The 21,352-nt window shown below is 47.5% G+C and overlaps 1 protein-coding gene across 1 annotated transcript in view; it reads left to right on the top strand.

Moving 5' to 3' along the window:
• Nucleotides 1–21,352, top strand: part of LOC124040340 (slit homolog 1 protein-like) — a 221,963-nt gene that overhangs the window by 173,764 nt on the left and 26,847 nt on the right. The window contains exons 10-19 of the mRNA XM_046357454.1: nucleotides 1,958–2,029; nucleotides 5,303–5,374; nucleotides 5,476–5,547; nucleotides 6,090–6,233; nucleotides 9,466–9,629; nucleotides 12,082–12,105; nucleotides 14,640–14,784; nucleotides 15,071–15,145; nucleotides 15,428–15,571; nucleotides 15,921–16,064. Of these exons, the coding sequence (XP_046213410.1) occupies nucleotides 1,958–2,029; nucleotides 5,303–5,374; nucleotides 5,476–5,547; nucleotides 6,090–6,233; nucleotides 9,466–9,629; nucleotides 12,082–12,105; nucleotides 14,640–14,784; nucleotides 15,071–15,145; nucleotides 15,428–15,571; nucleotides 15,921–16,064 (1,056 nt within the window). The remainder of the gene's footprint in view (nucleotides 1–1,957; nucleotides 2,030–5,302; nucleotides 5,375–5,475; nucleotides 5,548–6,089; nucleotides 6,234–9,465; nucleotides 9,630–12,081; nucleotides 12,106–14,639; nucleotides 14,785–15,070; nucleotides 15,146–15,427; nucleotides 15,572–15,920; nucleotides 16,065–21,352) is intronic.

Genomic DNA, 21,352 nt, shown 5'->3' with positions numbered 1-21,352 from the left:
TCCATGTCTCTCCCTGTACCTCCACTGTGTTCCTCCATGTCTCTCCCTGTACCTCCACTGTGTTCCTCCATGTCTCTCCCTGTACCTCCACTGTGTTCCTCCATGTCTCTCCCTGTACCTCCACTGTGTTCCTCCATGTCTCTCCCTGTACCTCCACTGTGTTCCTCCATGTCTCTCCCTGTACCTCCACTGTGCTCCTCCATGTCTCTCCCTGTACCTCCACTGTGTTCCTCCATGTCTCTCCCATGTACCTCCACTGTGTTCCTCCATGTCTCTCCCTACACCTCCACTGTGTTCCTCCATGTCTCTCCCTGTACCTCCACTGTGTTCCTCCATGTCTCTCCCTGTACCTCCACTGTGTTCCTCCATGTCTCTCCCTGTACCTCCACTGTGTTCCTCCATGTCTCTCCCACCTCCACTGTGTTCCTCCATGTCTCTCCCTGTACCTCCACATGTGTCTCATCCCTGACACTGTACATCCTCCATGGCCCCCTGTACCTCCACTGTGTTCCTCCATGTCTCTCCCTGGCCTCCATGTGCTCCTCCATGTCTCTCCCTGCACCTCCACTGTGTTCCTCCATGTCTCTCCCTGTACCTCCACTGTGTTCCTCCATGTCTCTCCCTGTACCTCCACTGTGTTCCTCCATGTCTCTCCCTGTACCTCCACTGTGTTCCTCCATGTCTCCCCTGACCTCCACTGTGTTCCTCCATGTCTCTCCCTGACCTCCACTGTGTTCCTCCATGTCTCTCCCTGTCTCCACCAGTTCCTCCATGTCTCTGTTTCTCCACTGTGCTCCTCCATGTCTCTCCCTGTACCTCCACTGTGTTCCTCCATGTCTCTCCCTGTTCTCCATGTCTCTGTCTGAAGGACCACTGTGCTCCTCCATGTTTCTCCCTGTACCTCCACTGTGTTCCTCCATGTCTCTCCCTGTACCTCCACTGTGTTCCTCCATGTCTCTCCCTGTACCTCCACTGTGTTCCTCCATGTCTCTCCCTGTACCTCCACTGTGTTCCTCCATGTCTCTCCCTGTACCTCCACTGTGTTCCTCCATGTCTCTCCCTGTACCTCCACTGTGTTCCTCCATGTCTCTCCCTGCACCTCCACTGTGTTCCTCCATGTCTCTCCCTGTGACCTCCACTGTGTTCCTCCATGTCTCTCCCTGCACCTCCACTGTGTTCCTCCATGTCTCTCCCTGTACCTCCACTGTGTTCCTCCATGTCTCTCCCTGTACCTCCACTGTGTTCCTCCATGTCTCTCCCTGCACCTCCACTGTGTTCCTCCATGTCTCTCCCTGTACCTCCACTGTGTTCCTCCATGTCTCTCCCTGTACCTCCACTGTGTTCCTCCATGTCTCTCCCTGTACCTCCACTGTGTTCCTCCATGTCTCTCCCAGTACCTCCACTGTGTTCCTCCATGTCTCTCCCTGTACCTCCACTGTGTTCCTCCATGTCTCTCCCTGTACCTCCACTGTGTTCCTCCATGTCTCTCCCTGTACCTCCACTGTGCTCCTCCATGTCTCTCCCTGCACCTCCACTGTGTTCCTCCATGTCTCTCCCTGTACCTCCACTGTGCTCCTCCATGTCTCTCCCTGTACCTCCATTTCTAAAGGAAGTTGGCAGCACCTGATCAATTACCATGGGTCTGTGATAATGTATGACTACTCTGCTTTGTTTCTATAGTGATCTCTTTTGGTTTACTACCTAGTATCTACATCTCTCTTTTCTCCATGTCCCCTTCTCTCTCACTCTCTTTTCTCCATCGCTCTGTATCCCTGTCTCCATATCTCTGTCTCCTTCTCTTCCTCTTGATTTTCTCCTTCTCTCTCTCTCTCTGTTTTTTCTCTCCTTCTGTCTGTCTCCATCTCTTCCTCTCTTTGTCTCAATCTCTCCATCTGTCTGTCTCGTCCTCTCCTTCTCTCCATCCCTCTCTTTCCTCCCCATCTCTGTCTCTCTCTAGTCGCCTGGAGCAGAATGGGATCAAGTCAGTTCCTCCCGGTGCCTTCTTTCCCTACAAGAAGCTGCGCAGGATGTAAGTATATACTCTCTAGGGCTGACATACACTACGTACACTTCCTCTAGGGCTGACATACACTACGTACACTTCCTCTAGGGCTGACATACACAAAGTACACTTCCTCTAGGGCTGACATACACTACGTACACTTCCTACAGGGCTGAAATACACAAAGTACACTTCCTCTAGGGCTGACATACACTACGTATACTTCCTCTAGGGCTGACATACACAAAGTACACTTCCTCTAGGGCTGACATACACTACGTACACTTCCTACTGAAATACACAAAGTACACTTCCTCTAGGGCTGACATACACTTCGTACACTTCCTCTAGGGCTGACATACACTACGTACACTTCCTCTAGGGCTGACATACACTACGTACACTTCCTCTAGGGCGTACATACACTACGTATACTTCCTCTAGGGCTGACATACACTACGTACACTTCCTCTAGGGCTGACATACACTACGTACACTTCCTCTAGGGCTGACATACACTACGTACACTTCCTCTAGGGTTGAAATACACTTCATACACTTCCTCTAGGGCTGACATACACTACGTACACTTCCTCTAGGGCTGAAATACACAAAGTACACTTCCTCTAGGGCTGACATACACTACGTACACTTCCTCTAGGGTTGAAATACACTTCGTACACTTCCTCTAGGGCTGACATACACTACGTACACTTCCTCTAGGGCTGAAATACACAAAGTACACTTCCTCTAGGGCTGACATACACTACGTACACTTCCTATAGGGCTGAAATACACAAAGTACACTTCCTCTAGGGCTGACATACACTTTGTACACTTCCTCTAGGGCTGACATACACTACGTACACTTCCTCTAGGGCTGAAATACACTACGTACACTTCCTCTAGGGCTGACATACACTTCGTACACTTCCTCTAGGGCTGACATACACTATGTACACTTCCTATAGGGCTGAAATACACAAAGTACACTTCCTCTAGGGCTGACATACACTACGTACACTTCCTACAGGGCTGAAATACACAAAGTACACTTCCTCTAGGGCTGACATACACTTCGTACACTTCCTCTAGGGCTGACATACACTACGTACACTTCCTCTAGGGCTGACATACACTACGTACACTTCCTCTAGGGCTGACATACACTTCGTACACTTCCTCTAGGGCTGACATACACTACGTACACTTCCTCTAGGGCTGAAGTACACTAACTACACTTCTTCTAGGGCAGAAGAAAACATGTAAGTACACTAGCTGTAGGGCTGAAGTATTAAAGCAAGTATATACTCTTGAGGGCTGAAGTACACTAAGTACACTTCCTTTGTTGCTGAAGAACAGATGTACTGTAAATACAGCAGGTTTAGGACTAAAATAACATAACTGAGTGCAATCCACTTAGACTCATTTCACAACCCAGCCTACTGCACCTAAAAAAAGAACTGGTGAAATGTTGACAATGTACTTTGTTGTCGGGCCAGAGGGCACAGGGGTCCAATCAAAACATAATTAGTAAATCTTACCTTCTTATTTTCATGTCACAAGCCAAACCATTCCAAGCCTACATCAGTGTCACCATATGAGCTAACGTCAAGTCAACATAGCTACTAGAACTAACGCATTAGTAAACCCGCTACAATCATGCAGTACAGTGTACAGCTAGCAGTTTAGCAGTTACACCCGTAGGCCCTGGTGGCAATACATTTATAAAACCAAAAGCTTACCTTGACTTGGAAGGGTTCCCGTGTTGGATAGCCCTTGCCAGCTAGCTAACATAGCATCCCCCTCTGTTCAAGTAGGGTGTTTGAGTAGGCTAAACTAGCTAGCTGCATTGGCTAGCTAAGTAAATTGAAGTGAACATTTAATTTGAAATATAGCTAGCTCTCTCTCTCTCTTTGAGGCAACTACTCACCACATGTTATGCACTGCAGTTCTAGCTAGCTGTACCTTATGCTTTCAGTACCATATTCTCTGATCCTTTGATTGGGTGGACAACATGTCAGTGCACGCTGCAAGAGCCCTGATAGGTTGGAGGACATCATAATTGTCATAATGTCATAATTACTGTGTATGTCTACGGAAGGGGGTGAGAAGCATGAGCCCCCTTCCGCTGTCCTCCGGTTACACCGTGGTGCTACCCTACAGGGTGCCGTTGAGGCTACTGTAGACCTTCATTGCAAAACTGTGTGTTTTACTTGATTATTTGGAGATGTGAATATATTAATTATAGCTTTATCTAAAAAGGATAACTTTTTAAAAATGTTTCACTATTTGTTTCCCTCGCATAATTCACTGAGAAGGATGGTCGTCCCCTTCCGCCTCTGGGGAGCCTCTACTACAAATCCCTATTGATCAAAATAGGTGACAGAGGGACCCACTGTGGAAACACACTAACACACGTTCTCACTTTGGCCCAGTTTGTATGACCCTACATATGAACTGTGTTGTTAACCTGGAACATGACAGGTGTGTCTGAGATCAGATGATGTAACCTCCTACTAGTCTGGCGCTCTGTTTTCACATGACAGGAGTGTGTCTGAGATCAGATGCTTATCCAGGACTCTATTTCCACATGACAGGAGTGTGTCTGAGATCAGATGCTGTAACCTCCTCCTAATCCAGAGCTCTATTTTCCAGGAAACGTCAGGCTTTTGCACTAGACACTTATTTAGCACTTAGTTTAACATTAGCCTCAAATGGGATCATTTCACATCTTAAAGACCACATGATGATTTCCCTTTAAAGACATGCAGTTGACTGGAGTTCACTACACACACACACACACACACACACACACACACACACACACACACACACACACACACACACACACACACACACACACACACACACACACACACACACACACACACACACACACACACACACACACACACACACACACAAACAAACGTTGTGGTTAGCTCGTGGCCAGAGATCTGTGGATCCTATTAACGACAGGCATTTACAGAAACAGCCTGTTCCATATGGACCATAGCCCCGGATGCCATTAATTCACCACACACACACACCACACTATTCTGGGTTTTGATTGGCTAGCAGTATCCGTCAACTCACTTCTGTCCGAATATCAATGGCTGCGTCAGGAAGTTCTAGAATGGAAGCTTGAATAATAAGTTATGGTACTATAAGGACTTAGTTGAGACCTAGGGGTTAAGGGTTAGAGCTACAGTATGAAAGTTGGGCCTGGCTGAAGACAAGACCTTCCACATTGAATGCCTCTTTAACCCCCCCCCCTTTCACCCCCCCCCCCTTCAGAGACCTGAGTAATAACCAGATATCTGAAATAGCTCCTGATGCCTTCCAAGGCCTGAGGTCTCTCAACTCACTGTGAGTCACTATAACCATTGATGGATAAGTGCATTTCTGATTTATTGTTGATTGATTGAGTCACTGATCAATTAATTAATTTATCAATTGATCTTTTCCAGAGTCCTGTATGGGAATAAGATTACGGAGCTTCCCAAAGGAGTGTTTGATGGACTATATGCCCTGCAACTACTGTAAGTTCACAGTGGCTACTCCTTGATAATATTCAGCTTACATTGATGATTGTAAATAACATATTTCCCTTTTCAATAAAAAAAAAACTCTCTTTCTCCCCCTCTCTCTCGCTCTCTCTCCCCCACCCCCTCTCTCTCTGTCTCTCTCTCTTTCTCCCCCTCTCTCCCCCCTCTCTCTCTCTCTCTCTCTCTCTCTCTCTCTCTCTCTCTCTCTCTCTCTCTCTCTCTCTCTCTCTCTCTCTCTCTCTCTCTCTCTCTCTCTCTCTTCTCTCTCTCTCCCCACACCCCCTCTATCTCTATGTCTCTTTCTAACTTTCTCTCTCTCTTTCTTTCCCCCCTCACCCCCCCTCTCTCTGTCTCTCTCTCTCGCTCTCTCTCCCCCACCCCTCTCTCTCTATGTCTATTTCTCACTTTCTCTCTCTTTCTCCCCCTCACCCCCCCCTCTCTCTGTCTCTCTCTCTCCCCCCCCACCCCTCTCTCTCTCTCTTCCCCCCCCACCCCGCTTCTCTCTCTCTGTCTCTTTCTCTACCTTCCTGTCCCAGGTTGTTGAATGCCAATAAGATCCACTGTGTTCGGGCCAATGCCTTCACAGACCTGAAGAACCTCTCTCTTCTGTCTCTGTATGACAACAAGATACAGACTGTGGCCAAGGGCACCTTCGCTTCTCTCAGAGCTATACAGACGCTGTAAGTTACACACACACACACACACACACACACACACACACACACACACACACACACACACACACACACACACACACACACACACACACACACACACACACACACACACACACACACACACACGGGCGCGTGCACACACACACGTGTGCACACACAATCATGCACGCACGAATGTGGACACACACACACACACACACACACACACACACACACACACACACACACACACACACACACACACACACACACACACACACACACACACACACACACACACACACACACACACACACACACACACACATTCTTCTCTGTCACCATAAAACATGAGCCAAACAGCTGTTTACTCCGTAATAACACAGGAATGGAAAGATGTAAATCCATCATCGTGACAATTACACACATTCAGGAAATTCAAACACACACACACTCAGGAAATTCAAACACACACACACCTTCAGGTAATTCAAAATCAAGTCAATACACCCTCCAATCAAGCATGTGCCAGTGCTGCCTTAATTAAGAAACACTTATCAAAGCTGACAGCAAACTGCAGTAGGGTTTTGACTGAATGACTTGAGCAGTTTATATTTGGCAAGGACAATTGTGTTATGTTGTATAACACATATAAACAAGTATAGGCACACACAAACACTCAGACACACACATACACACACACACCTGTGAAGTTGATTGATAATGTTGTCCCTTGGCTCACCTGACAACACATTTCTCACCAAGAGCCCAATAGACAACAGGGTAGACGGTTCACACACACGAGCATACACACACACACACACACACCCACACACACATACACACACACACAAACACACACACACACACACACACACACACACACACACACACACACACACACACACACACACACACACACACACACACACACACACACACACACACACACACGCCACACAAATCAAATCAAATCAAATCAAATTTATTTATATAGCCCTTCGTACATCAGCTGATATCTCAAAGTGCTGTACAGAAACCCAGCCTAAAACCCAAACAGCAAACAATGCAGGTGTAAAAGCACGGTGGCTAGGAAAAACTCCCTAGAAAGGCCAAAACCTAGGAAGAAACCTAGAGAGGAACCGGGCTATGTGGGGTGGCCAGTCCTCTTCTGGCTGTGCCGGGTAGAGATTATAACAGAACATGACCAAGATGTTCAAATGTTCATAAATGACCAGCATGGTCAATAATAATAAGGCAGAACAGTTGAAACTGGAGCAGCAGCACAGTCAGATGGACTGGGGACAGCAAGGAGCCATCATGTCAGGTAGTCCTGGGGCACGGTCCTAGGGCTCAGGTCCTCCGAGAGAGAGAAAGAAAGAGAGAATTAGAAGAGCATATGTGGGGTGGCCAGTCCTCTTCTGGCTGTGCCAGGTGGAGATTATAACAGAACGTGGCCAAGATGTTCAAATGTTCATAAATGACCAGCATGGTTGAATAATAGTAAGGCAGAACAGTTGAAACTGGAGCAGCAGCATGGCCAGGTGGACTGGGGACAGCAAGGAGTCATCATGTCAGGTAGTCCTGGGGCATGGTTCTAGGGCTCAGGTCCTCCGAGAGAGAGAAAGAAAGAGAGAAGGAGAGAATTAGAGAACGCACACTTAGATTTACACAGGACACCGAATAGGACAGGAGAAGTACTCCAGATAAACAAACTGACCCTAGCCCCCGACACATAAACTACTGCAGCATAAATACTGGAGGCTGAGACAGGAGGGGTCAGGAGACACTGTGGCCCCATCCGAGGACACACAGGGCCAAACAGGAAGGATATAACCCCACCCACTTTGCCAAAGCACAGCCCCCACACCACTATTACCATCCTGAGACAAGGCATACCCACAAAGATCTCCGAGGCCCCAAGGGGTTGGGGAACCCAGACAGGCCGACCACAACAGTGAATCAACCCACCCAGGTGACATCCCCCCAGGGACGGCACGAGAGAGCCCCCAAGCCAGTGACTCAGCCCCGTAACAGGGTTAGAGGCAGAGAATCCCAGTGGAAAACGGGGAACCGGCCAGGCAGAGACAGCAAGGGCGGTTCGTTGCTCCAGAGCCTTTCCGTTCACCTTCCCACTCCTGGGCCAGACTACACTCAATCATATGACCCACTGAAGAGATGAGTCTTCAGTAAAGACTAAAGGTTGAGACCGAGTTTGCGTCTCTGACATGGGTAGGCAGACCGTTCCATAAAAATGGAGCTCTATAGAGAAAGCCCTGCCTCCAGCTGTTTGCTTAGAAATTCTAGGGACAATTAGGAGGCCTGCTACCGTAGCGTACGTTGGTATGACCAGGACCAAATCATGGTGTCTGAGATCCAGTCTATAACTAGCCTCTTGTTGAACCTGGATCCTGAGAAAAGAAGTACAAATATCCTCTACCCTGTCCCTGCTATTTATACTGTCCACCCTAGGCCTTGATGACCACCACATAGATCCCATTATCTCCATACCCTAGGCCTTGATGACCACCACATAGATCCCATTATCTCCATACCCTAGGCCTTGATGACCACCACATAGATCCCATTATCTCCATACCCTAGGCCTTGATGACCACCACATAGATCCCATTATCTCCATACCCTAGGCCTTGATGACCACCACATAGATCCCATTATCTCCATACCCTAGGCCTTGATGACCACCACATAGATCCCATTATCTCCATACCCTAGGCCTTGATGACCACCACATAGATCCCATTATCTCCATACCCTAGGCCTTGATGACCACCACATAGATCCCATCATCTCCATACCCTAGGCCTTGATGACCACCACATAGATCCCATTATCTCCATACCCTAGGCCTTGATGACCACCACATAGATCCCATCATCTCCATACCCTAGGCCTTGATGACCACCACATAGATCCCATTATCTCCATACCCTAGGCCTTGATGACCACCACATAGATCCCATCATCTCCATACCCTAGGCCTTGATGACCACCACATAGATCCCATTATCTCCATACCCTAGGCCTTGATGACCACCACATAGATCGCATGCCACACACAATCACACAGATGTACATCTTTAAAATGTCACACAGTAACATTTAATGTTTACAAAGATTATATTGGGATGGACTTTGCTACCCTCCCTAAATTCCTGGCTTGAAATTTCCTCCCTCCTCTCTCCCCCGTATCTCCCCCACCCATTCACCCTCCCTCCACCCTCTCTCTCTTCAGTCACCTGGCCCAGAACCCGTTTATCTGTGACTGTAATATGAGGTGGCTGGCAGACTACCTGCGCTCCAACCCCATAGAGACCAGTGGTGCCCGTTGTACCAGCCCCAGACGACTGGCCAACAAACGCATCGGGCAGATCAAGAGCAAGAAGTTCCGCTGCTCTGGTAGGAGGACTGGCATCTGTCTGTAGTGAACCTCTCTCTCTAAGGCTGTCTCTCCATCTCTCTCTCTCTTATTTATATTTATATATATATTTATATATTACCGGTCAAAAGTTTTAGAACACCTACTCATTCAAGGGTTTTTATATGTATTTTTTAAAAACTATTTTCAATATTGTAGAATAACAGTGAAGACATCAAAACTATGAAATAACACATATGGAATCATGTATAATCAAAAAAGTGTCAAACAAATCAGAATATATTTTATATTTGAGATTCTTCAAATAACTATCCTTTGCCTTGATGACAGCTTTGCACACTCTTGGCATTCTCTCAACCAGCTTCAGCTGGAATGCTTTTCCAACAGTCTTGAAGGAATTTCCACATATGCTGAGCACTTGTTGGCTGCTTTTCCTTCACTCTCCGACTTATCCCAAACCATCTCAATTTGGTCATCTGATGCAGCACTCCATCACTCTCCTTCTTGGTAAAATAGCCCTTACACAGCCTGGAGGTGTGTTGGGTCTTTGTCCTGTTGAAAAACAAATGATAGTCCCACTAAGCCAAACCAGATGGGATGGCGTATCGCTACAGAATGCCATGGTAGCCATGCTGGTTAAGTGTGCCTGGAATTCTAAATAAATAATAGACAGTGTCACCAGAAAAGCTCCCCCACACCATAGCACCTCCTCCTCCATGCTTCACGATGGGAAATAGATCATCCGTTCACCCAGACGGCGTCTCACAAAGAAACGGCAGTTGCAACCAAAAATCTCCAATTTGGACTCCGGACAAAAGGACACATTTCCACAGGTCTAATGTCTATTGCCCATGTTCCATGGCCCGTATTTTAATTAGTTTAACACTTTTTTGGTTACTTCATGATTCCATATGAGTTATTTCATAGTTTTGATGTCTTCACTATTATTCTACAATGTAGAAAATAGTAAAAAATAAAGAAAAATCCTTGAAGGAGTAGGTGTTCTAAAAACGTTTGACCCTTACTTAAATATCTTTCTTTCTCTCTCTCTCTCTCTCTCTCTCTCTCTCTCTCTCTCTCTCTCTCTCTCTCTCTCTCTCTCTCTCTCTCTCTCTCTCTCTCTCTCTCTAATTTAGTTGTTGATCCTTTATCCCTAGCCGAGGGTTTTAATTTAGTTGTTGATCCTTTATCCCTAGCCGAGGGTTTTAATTTAGTTGTTGATCCTTTATCCCTAGCCGAGGGTTTTAATTTAGTTGTTGATCCTTTATCCCTAGCCGAGGGTTTTAATTTAGTTGTTGATCCTTTATCCCTCCCTCCCTCCGTCTCTCCTCTAGCAGGTTTTATAGCACATTAACACACAGTGAGTCTGGTTTCACAGTACACCACAGAGAGCTGGCGTCGCTGGGTAGGGCTGGCGCTGTAGCTAGGGTTTCTGCCCGTGTCCAATTCCTCAAGCCCTCTGCCTACTATCCCCCTCCCTTCCCCTGCCCATTCTCCATTCCCACCCGTTACTATATTCACTCCTCACCTCCCTGATCCCCCTCCCTTCCCCTGCCCATTCTCCATTCCCACCCGTTACTATATTCACTCCTCACCTCCCTGATCCCCCTCCCTTCCCCTGCCCATTCTCCATTCCCACCCGCCCATTCTCCATTCCCACCCACCCTTTACTATATTCACTCCTCACCTCCCTGATCCCCCTCCCTTCCCCTGCCCATTCTCCATTCCCACCCTTTACTATATTCACTCCTCACCTCCCTGATCCCCCTCCCTTCCCCTGCCCATTCTCCATTCCCACCCTTTACTATATTCACTCCTCACCTCCCTGATATCCCTCCCTTCCCCTGCCCATTCTCCATTCCCACCCTTTACTATATTCACTCCTCACCTCCCTGATCCCCCTCCCTTCCCCTGCCCATTCTCCATTCCCACCCTTTACTATATTCACTCCTCACCTCCCTGATATCCCTCACTTCCCCTGCCCATTCTCCATTCCCACCCGTTACTATATTCACTCCTCACCTCCCTGATCCCCCTCCGGCATGGTGAATCATAATTTTCTCTCTCTCTCTCTCTCTCTCTCTCTCTCTCTCTCTCTCTCTCTCTCTCTCTCTCTCTCTCTCTCTCTCTCTCTCTCTCTCTCTCTCTCTCTCTTCCCCCCTCCATTGTGGCATTGCCATGCTGAAACAGGAAAGGGCCTTCCCCAAACTGTTAAACACAAAGTTGGAAGCACAGAATCGTCTCGAATGTCATTGTATGCTGTTTTAATACGGCCATTCTACTTCCCGTGTTTGTCTATGGAGATTGCATGGCTGTGTGCTTGATGTTATACACGTGTCAGTAACGGGTGTGGGTAATATACCCGAATCCACTAATATGACGTATGTCCACATACTTTTGCCCATGTAGTGTATGTGAGAATGTATATCTGTGTTGACTGACATCATTGCTTCTCTCTTGTTTCCATCACAGCCAAGGAACAATACTTCATCCCTGGTGAGTAGCTTGTGTTCACGCTTTTACACATCTTCTCCCTCGCCTTTCACCTCTCCAGCCCTCCATTCATTCTGTAGTTCTCCTCTTCTCTATCTCTTTCTCCGTCTAACTGGAATGGGTTAACTCTTGTGGTTTGTGTTTTACCGTAAGTCATGTGTGCTTCCTTGTCTGGCCCTCTGCCTCAGCTCAGCGCGTGCGCGCGCGTGTGTGTGTGTGCATGTGTGTGTGTGTGTGTGCGCGCACATTTTTGAGAAAGACACTGGGCTATCATTGGCAGGTGACATGAATGGAAAAACAATATGAATGCTTAATACTAAATCTGTCCTCTTCAAAAAATGTATGACAAATACTCACAAAAACCCTGGAATGGCATGTTATATTCTGTGAATAATTGGACTGTGGAATATACTGTAGACTACTAACATTCAGTCTCTGTACTGGCAGACAACTCTCTTCCCAACAAACTCCACCTCGCTATCTCCCTACCTACCTTTCTCTTTCCCTCTCTCTCATTCTCTCTCATTCCCTCTCCCTCGCTTTCTCTCTCCCTCCCCCACTATCTATCAGTCCTCGTGTCTCAGTGAAAGACAAGTCACTCTGCTAGATCAAAGAACATCCTGAAACTTTCATTGCTTCCTGTATAGCAGGAAATGACATTTACTTCCGTTCATCCACTTCGCTCTGTAATAAGCATTATTAGACTTCACTCATCGCCTGTGTGTGTGTGTGTGTGTGTGTGTGTGTGTGTGTGTGTGTGTGTGTGTGTGTGTGTGTGTGTGTGTGTGTGTGTGTGTGTGTGTGTGTGTGTGTGTGTGTGTGTGTGTGTGTGTGTGTGTGTGTGTGTGTGTGTGTGTGTGTGTGTGTGTGTCGTCCACAGCACAGTGTAATGAGCGTCATTAGACTTCAGTCATCATCAGTACAGAACTTCCTGTCTGTCTGAGCTGTTTGTCTCAGAGTCCAAAAGAGACCAATAAGGCTGTATTGTAGAAGTAGAACACATGGAACAACATGTCTCAGTCACAACTGTTCTCACTGAGACACCTCGGGAGATGAGGAGAGGAAGCTAGGTTAATCTATTGAGATAAAGGAAAGGAGATGAGGAGAGGAAGCTATGTTAGTCTATTGAGATGAAGGAAAGGAGATGAGGAGAGGAAGCTAGGTTAATCTATTGAGATGAAGGAAAGGAGATGAGGAGAGGAAGCTAGGTTAATCTATTGAGATGAAGGAAAGGAGATGAGGAGAGAAATATTTGTCTATACCCATAGGAAGTGGGTATGATTGGATGCTCGTCACAATGGTCAAATACAAACACAGCTTGAGACACCTGTCATTTTTGGAGTCAGGTTATTATTGACACGGCAGTACTACTGTAGCTAGCAAAATAGTGAAGAAGTGATTGCCAACTGACTGTAAACAGTTTGAATTGGCTAACTGTGAGGTGAAACAATTCACTTATTTACCACCAATTAGCCATCTCAAATCTCTTTCCTAGCAGGCACAAAGGTGTCACCAAACCGGCAAGGTGTCTCCAGCAATTTTGACCTTTTAACCTTTTAACATTCTACGACTTCTCCACTTTCCACATATTGAGTTGAAGCTCTGTCTGTGGCTCTGGGGGCTCTACTCTTTACAGGGGCATGATGACATCATCCCTAAACTTCACTTAGGGGTAGAGCGGAGTGTGCGAGCGCTACGGAACACGGGACACAGATGACTAACTAACAAAGGAACACTGGGCTATCCTCACTGAGTGAAACACACACACACACACACACACACACACACACACACACACACACACACACACACACACACACACACACACACACACACACACACACACACACACACACACACACACACACACACACACACACACACACACACACACACACACACACACACACACAGACACACACATAGACACAGAAACACACACAGACAAACACATACATTAGGTGGCTGCTAGTGTGTATCCATTATTGATGTAACCTGCTCCAGGCTTTCTGGTATGTACACCTCTTTTCATAGACAGAGAGGGAGAGGAGAGAGATGGGAGAGATGGGAGGGAGGGAAGAGAAGAGAAGAGAAGAGAAGAGAAGAGGAGAGGAGAGGAGAGGAGAGGAGAGGAGAGGAGAGGAGAGGAGAGGAGAGGAGAGGAGAGGAGAGGAGAGGAGAGGAGAGGAGAGGAGAGGAGAGGAGAGGAGAGGGGTAGTATAGGCATTTCTGTTCTCCAGATGGGATAGGGCAGTGTGGGTCTAGGGTGACAGATAAGGTAGAGGTGATATGGTCCTTGACTAGTCTCTCAAATGACAGAAGTGAGTGCTATGCGGCGACAGTCATTTAGTAGTTATGAAGTCGTTGTAAAGACACCTCTATATGTTGTGTGTGTGACGTGTTTATACCAATTGTGCGTGTGTGTTTTGTGTTTCAGGTACATTTAGGTTTGTTAAAAACTGTGTGTTGTGTTAGTTGTGTATCAGGTACAGTTTTTTTTTAAAGGTTGTGTGTGTTTGTGTGTTATGTGCCCTCAGGCACCGAGGACACCCGTCTGAATAATGAGTGTAACGGTGATCCAGTCTGTCCTCCTAAATGTCGCTGTGAGTCCAACGTGGTGGACTGCTCCAACCTCCGAATCAAAAAGATACCAGAACACATCCCTGCCTCTACCACTGAACTGTAAGAGTACACACACACACACACACACACACACACACACACACACACACACACACACACACACACACACACACACACACACACACACACACACACACACACACACACACACACACACACACACACACACACACACACACACACACACACACACACACACACACACACACACACACACACACACACACACACACACACACACGTTTGAATCTTCTTCAGGATGCGTGGCTGTTTATGTAACGCTTCATTCTAACCATGGTCTGTTTCCTCCTCTCTCTCTTCCCAGTCGTCTGAACAACAATGAGATCACTACACTGGAGGCTACAGGAGTCTTCAAGGCCCTCTCCCAGCTCAACAACATGTACGTTGTGGTTTAAGTTATGAATGAAGTAGACAGAAATGTCTCACTAGTCTAGGTACCAGTCTGTTTAGCCACAAGTACAAGGAGTGGAATACAAGGAGTGGAATACAAGGAGTGGAATACAAGAAGTGGAATACAAGGAGTGGAATACAAGGAGTGCAGTGTTAGCTAACAGACTGGTACCAAGGCTAATGTCTCACTGCTGCTACCAAAAAAAAGTTAAGAAGTTCACTAAAGTATTTTTTCATCTTTCTTTAATCACCATTATTTATTTATTCCCAGTAACCTTAGCAACAATAAGATCACAGAGATCGAGGATGGGGCGTTTGAGGGGGCGGGGTCTGTCAACGAGCTCCATCTTTCAGCCAATCAGCTGGATTCTGTCCGCAGTGGAATGTTCAAGGGACTGGAGGGACTACGCATGCTGTGAGTCACACACACATGCAGAGACACACACACACACACACACGCGGTGACCCAAACAGACACAGACGCACACATGAGCACAAGTAGGCACACACACTCATGTATACATGGATGAGAACCATCATGCACTGATGCTTAATGTATTATTCTTGCTTGGCAGAATTGTGGAAGTCCACACAGCGGCTGTGGGAAGAGACTAGTCATGTATTAACACCCACAATACATCCTCCAAATCCTCCTTTTCCAACACTGTATCTTCCTCCTAATATTTCATATTAGGAACATTTCAATACACTTCTTGTCAATTCACATGGGATATCTGCCATTTAAGCAGTTTTCTCTATTCCAGAATGTTGAGGAACAACAAGATCAGATGTATCCATAACAACAGCTTCACCGGCCTGCACAACGTTCGCCTGTTGTCTCTCTATGACAACCAGCTAACTACCATCACCCCTGGAGCCTTCGACACCCTGCAGACACTGTCTACACTGTAAGACACACTCACACACTAAGTCCTGCACAGGTCCGTTCTCAGAGCCCTACTCGTCATATTGCATGTCTATTCATCATTTGGAGAAAATGAATGCCATGAATTTTAAGAAAAATATATTTTTATTTTCACAATGTGATGCATTACTCAAATCGCTTTGAGAAAAATAGTCTTCTAATCACCCTTCTTACCTAATAAAAGCCTGTAGCCGACATACCAAAAAAATACCTTTACGTGAAATAGTGTTAAGATAATCAAATATTTCAGGCCTAATTAAAACTTAAATTAACCATTCCCAGAATTGAATACAGGTTGCAAACATAGGATACATTTATTTAGTAGAATCCCCAACTTAAGGCTCCCCATCCATTTTTCAGACACTTGAAACCCTTTTTAATGCAATCTAGAGCCATAATCTTTACATGACATTTTATGTGAAAAATGTTATTTTTTCTGCATGTCTAAGCACACCTCATGAGCTGTCTGTATCCTCCTGACTGGACGTTTTCGGATCCCTTGAATATGTCCACATTTTGTTACGTTACAGCCTTATTCTAAAATGGATTAAATCATTGTTTATCCTCGTCAATCTACACACAATATCCCATAACGGCAAAGTGAAAACAGGTTTTTAGACATTTTTGCAAAAGTATAAAAATAAAAAAAACAGAAATTGTCATGTTTTGTCATTGATTATCATGCCTTGTCCCTGTTCTTCTCCTTCTATTTGTTTCCCTCTGCTGGTCTTATTAGGTTCTTTCCCTCTTTCTATCCCTCTCTCTCCCCCTCCCTCTCTCACTCTCCCGCTCTCTCTTCTCTCTATCGTTCCGTTCCTGCTCCCAGCTGTTCCTATTCCCCTAATCAATCATTTAGTCTTCCCACACCTGTTCCCGATCCTTTTCCCTGATTAGAGTCCCTATTTCTCTCCTTGTTATTCGTTTCTGCCCCGTCGGTTCCTTGTCTAGAATTCACCGTGCTGTGTTTGTGTATCGCCCTGTCGTGTCGTGTTTTCCTCAGATGCTGCGTGGTGAGCAGGTGTCTGAGTCTGTTTGGTTCAAGTGCCTTCCCGAGGCAACCTGCTGTTCACCTGCTGTTCAAGATCGAGTCTCCAGTTTGTCCTCGTCATTTCGAGTGAAAGTTGTGTTTTTTGATTGTATTTACTTTACTGGATTAAAGACTCTGTTTTCGCCAAGTCGCTTTTGGGTCCTCTTTCACCTGCATGACAGAAGGAACCGACCAAGGAATGGACCCAGCGACTTCAGACGCTCGTTACACTGCCGTCGAGATCCAAGGAGCCATGCTCGGCAGACACGAGCAGGAATTGTCTGCTGCTCGCCATGCCGTGGAGAACCTGGCCGCTCAGGTTTCCGACCTCTCTGGACAGTTCCAGAGTCTTCGTCTCGTGCCACCTGTTACTTCCTGGCCTGCCGAGCCTCCAGAACCTAGGGTTAATAACCCACCTTGCTACTCCGGGCAGCCCACTGAGTGCCGCTCCTTTCTCACGCAGTGTGAGATTGTGTTCTCTCTCCAACCCAACACATACTCTAGAGAGAGAGCTCGGGTTGCTTACGTCATTTCACTCCTTACTGGCCGGGCTCGAGAATGGGGCACAGCTATCTGGGAGGCAAGGGCTGATTGCTCTAACAAGTACCAGAACTTTAAAGAGGAGATGATTCGGGTTTTTGAACCGTTCAGTTTTTGGTAGGGAGGCTTCTAGGGCCCTGGCTTCCCTATGCCAAGGTGAACGGTCCATAACGGATTATTCTATTGAGTTTCGCACTCTTGCTGCCTCTAGTGAGTGGAACGAGCCGGCGCTGCTCGCTCGTTTTCTGGAGGGACTCCACGCAGTGGTTAAGGATGAGATTCTCTCCCGGGAGGTTCCTTCAGATGTGGACTCTTTGATTGCTCTCGCCATCCGCATAGAACGACGGGTAGATCTTCGTCACCGGGCTCGTGGAAGAGAGCTCGCATCAACGGTGTTTCCCTGCTCCGCATCGCAACCATCTCCCTCCTCTGGCTCAGAGACTGAGCCCATGCAGCTGGGAGGGATTCGCATCTCGACTAAGGAGAGGGAACGGAGGATCACCAACCGCCTGTGCCTCTATTGCGGAGTTGCTGGACATTTTGTTAATTCATGTCCAGTAAAAGCCAGAGCTCATCTGTAAGCGGAGGGCTACAGGTGAGCGCAACTACTCAAGTCTCTCCATCAAAATCCTGTACTACTTTGTCGGTCCATCTACGCTGGACCGGTTCGGGTGCTACATGTAGTGCCTTGATAGACTCTGGGGCTGAGGGTTGTTTCATGGACGAAGCATGGGTTCGGAAACATGACATTCCTTTCAGAGAGTTAGAGAAGCCTACGCCCATGTTCGCCTTAGATGGTAGTCATCTTCCCAGTATCAGATTTGAGACACTACCTTTAACCCTCACAGTATCTGGTAACCACAGTGAGACTATTTCTTTTTTGATTTTTCGTTCACCGTTTACACCTGTTGTTTTGGGTCATCCCTGGCTAGTATGTCATAATCCTTCTATTAATTGGTCTAGTAATTCTATCCTATCCTGGAACGTTTCTTGTCATGTGAAGTGTTTAATGTCTGCCATCCCTCCCGTTTCTTCTGTCCCTACTTCTCAGGAGGAACCTGGCGATTTGACAGGAGTGCCGGAGGAATATCATGATCTGCGCACGGTCTTCAGTCGGTCCCGAGCCAACTCCCTTCCTCCTCACCGGTCGTATGATTGTAGTATTGATCTCCTTCCGGGGACCACTCCTCCTCGGGGTAGACTATACTCTCTGTCGGCTCCCGAACGTAAGGCTCTCGAGGATTATTTGTCTGTGTCTCTTGACGCCGGTACTATAGTGCCTTCTTCCTCTCCGGCCGGGGCGGGGTTCTTTTTTGTTAAGAAGAAGGACGGTACTCTGCGCCCCTGCGTGGATTATCGAGGGCTGAATGACGTAACGGTTAAGAATCGTTATCCGCTTCCCCTTATGTCATCAGCCTTCGAGATTCTGCAGGGAGCCAGGTGCTTTACTAAGTTGGACCTTCGTAACGCTTACCATCTCGTGCGCATCAGAGAGGGGGACGAGTGGAAAACGGCGTTTAACACTCCGTTAGGGCATTTTGAGTACCGGGTTCTGCCGTTCGGTCTCGCCAATGCGCCAGCTGTTTTTCAGGCATTAGTTAATGATGTTCTGAGAGACATGCTGAACATCTTTGTTTTTGTCTATCTTGACGATATCCTGATTTTTTCTCCGTCACTCGAGATTCATGTTCAGCACGTTCGACGTGTTCTACAGCGCCTTTTAGAGAATTGTCTCTACGTAAAGTCTGAGAAGTGCTCTTTTCATGTCTCCTCCGTTACTTTTCTCGGTTCCGTTATTTCCGCTGAAGGCATTCAGATGGATTCCGCTAAGGTCCAAGCTGTCAGTGATTGGCCCGTTCCAAGGTCACGTGTCGAGTTGCAGCGCTTTTTAGGTTTCGCTAATTTCTATCGGCGTTTCATTCGTAATTTCGGTCAAGTTGCTGCCCCTCTCACAGCTCTTACTTCTGTCAAGACGTGTTTTAAGTGGTCCGGTTCCGCCCAGGGAGCTTTTGATCTTCTAAAAGAACGTTTTACGTCCGCTCCTATCCTCGTTACTCCTGACGTCACTAGACAATTCATTGTCGAGGTTGACGCTTCAGAGGTAGGCGTGGGAGCCATTCTATCCCAGCGCTTCCAGTCTGACGATAAGGTTCATCCTTGCGCTTATTTTTCTCATCGCCTGTCGCCATCTGAGCGCAACTATGATGTGGGTAACCGTGAACTGCTCGCCATCCGCTTAGCCCTAGGCGAATGGCGACAGTGGTTGGAGGGGGCGACCGTTCCTTTTGTCGTTTGGACAGACCATAAGAACCTTGAGTACATCCGTTCTGCCAAACGACTTAATGCCCGTCAAGCTCGTTGGGCGTTGTTTTTCGCTCGTTTCGAGTTTGTGATTTCTTACCGTCCGGGTAGCAAGAACACCAAGCCTGATGCCTTATCCCGTCTGTTTAGTTCTTCTGTGGCTTCTACTGATCCCGAGGGGATTCTTCCTTATGGGCGTGTTGTCGGGTTAACAGTCTGGGGAATTGAAAGACAGGTTAAGCAAGCACTCACGCACACTGCGTCGCCGCGCGCTTGTCCTAGTAACCTCCTTTTCGTTCCTGTTTCCACTCGTCTGGCTGTTCTTCAGTGGGTTCACTCTGCCAAGTTAGCTGGTCATCCCGGTGTTCGAGGCACTCTTGCGTCTATTCGCCAGCGCTTTTGGTGGCCGACTCAGGAGCGTGACACGCGCCGTTTCGTGGCTGCTTGTTCGGACTGCGCGCAGACTAAGTCGGGTAACTCTCCTCCTGCCGGTCGTCTCAGACCGCTCCCCATTCCTTCTCGACCATGGTCTCACATCGCCCTAGACTTCATTACCGGTCTGCCTTTGTCTGCGGGGAAGACTGTGATTCTTACGGTTGTCGATAGGTTCTCTAAGGCGGCACATTTCATTCCCCTCGCTAAACTTCCTTCCGCTAAGGAGACGGCACAAATCATTATCGAGAATGTATTCAGAATTCATGGCCTCCCGTTAGACGCCGTTTCAGACAGAGGCCCGCAATTCACGTCACAGTTTTGGAGGGAGTTCTGTCGTTTGATTGGTGCGTCCGTCAGTCTCTCTTCCGGGTTTCATCCCCAGTCTAACGGTCAAGCAGAGAGGGCCAATCAGACGATTGGTCGCATACTACGCAGCCTTTCTTTCAGAGACCCTGCGTCTTGGGCAGAACAGCTCCCCTGGGCAGAATACGCTCACAATTCGCTTCCTTCGTCTGCTACCGGGTTATCTCCGTTTCAGAGTAGTCTGGGTTACCAGCCTCCTCTGTTCTCATCCCAGCTTGCCGAGTCCAGCGTTCCCTCCGCTCAAGCGTTTGTCCAACGTTGTGAGCGCACCTGGAGGAGGGTGAGGTCTGCACTTTGCCGTTACAGGGCACAGACTGTGAGAGCCGCCAATAAACGCAGGATTAAGAGTCCAAGGTATTGTTGCGGCCAGAGAGTGTGGCTTTCCACTCGCAACCTTCCTCTTACGACAGCTTCTCGTAAGTTGACTCCGCGGTTCATTGGTCCGTTCCGTGTCTCCCAGGTCGTCAATCCTGTCGCTGTGCGACTGCTTCTTCCGCGACATCTTCGTCGCGTCCATCCTGTCTTCCATGTCTCCTGTGTCAAGCCCTTTCTTCGCACTCCCGTTCGTCTTCCCTCCCCCCTCCCGTCCTTGTCGAGAGCGCACC

Source organism: Oncorhynchus gorbuscha, linkage group LG07 (assembly GCF_021184085.1).
Source record: "Oncorhynchus gorbuscha isolate QuinsamMale2020 ecotype Even-year linkage group LG07, OgorEven_v1.0, whole genome shotgun sequence".
NCBI lineage: Eukaryota > Metazoa > Chordata > Actinopteri > Salmoniformes > Salmonidae > Oncorhynchus > Oncorhynchus gorbuscha.
Note: the sequence above shows the minus strand (reverse complement) of the source record. Positions and strands in the feature narration are given on the sequence as shown.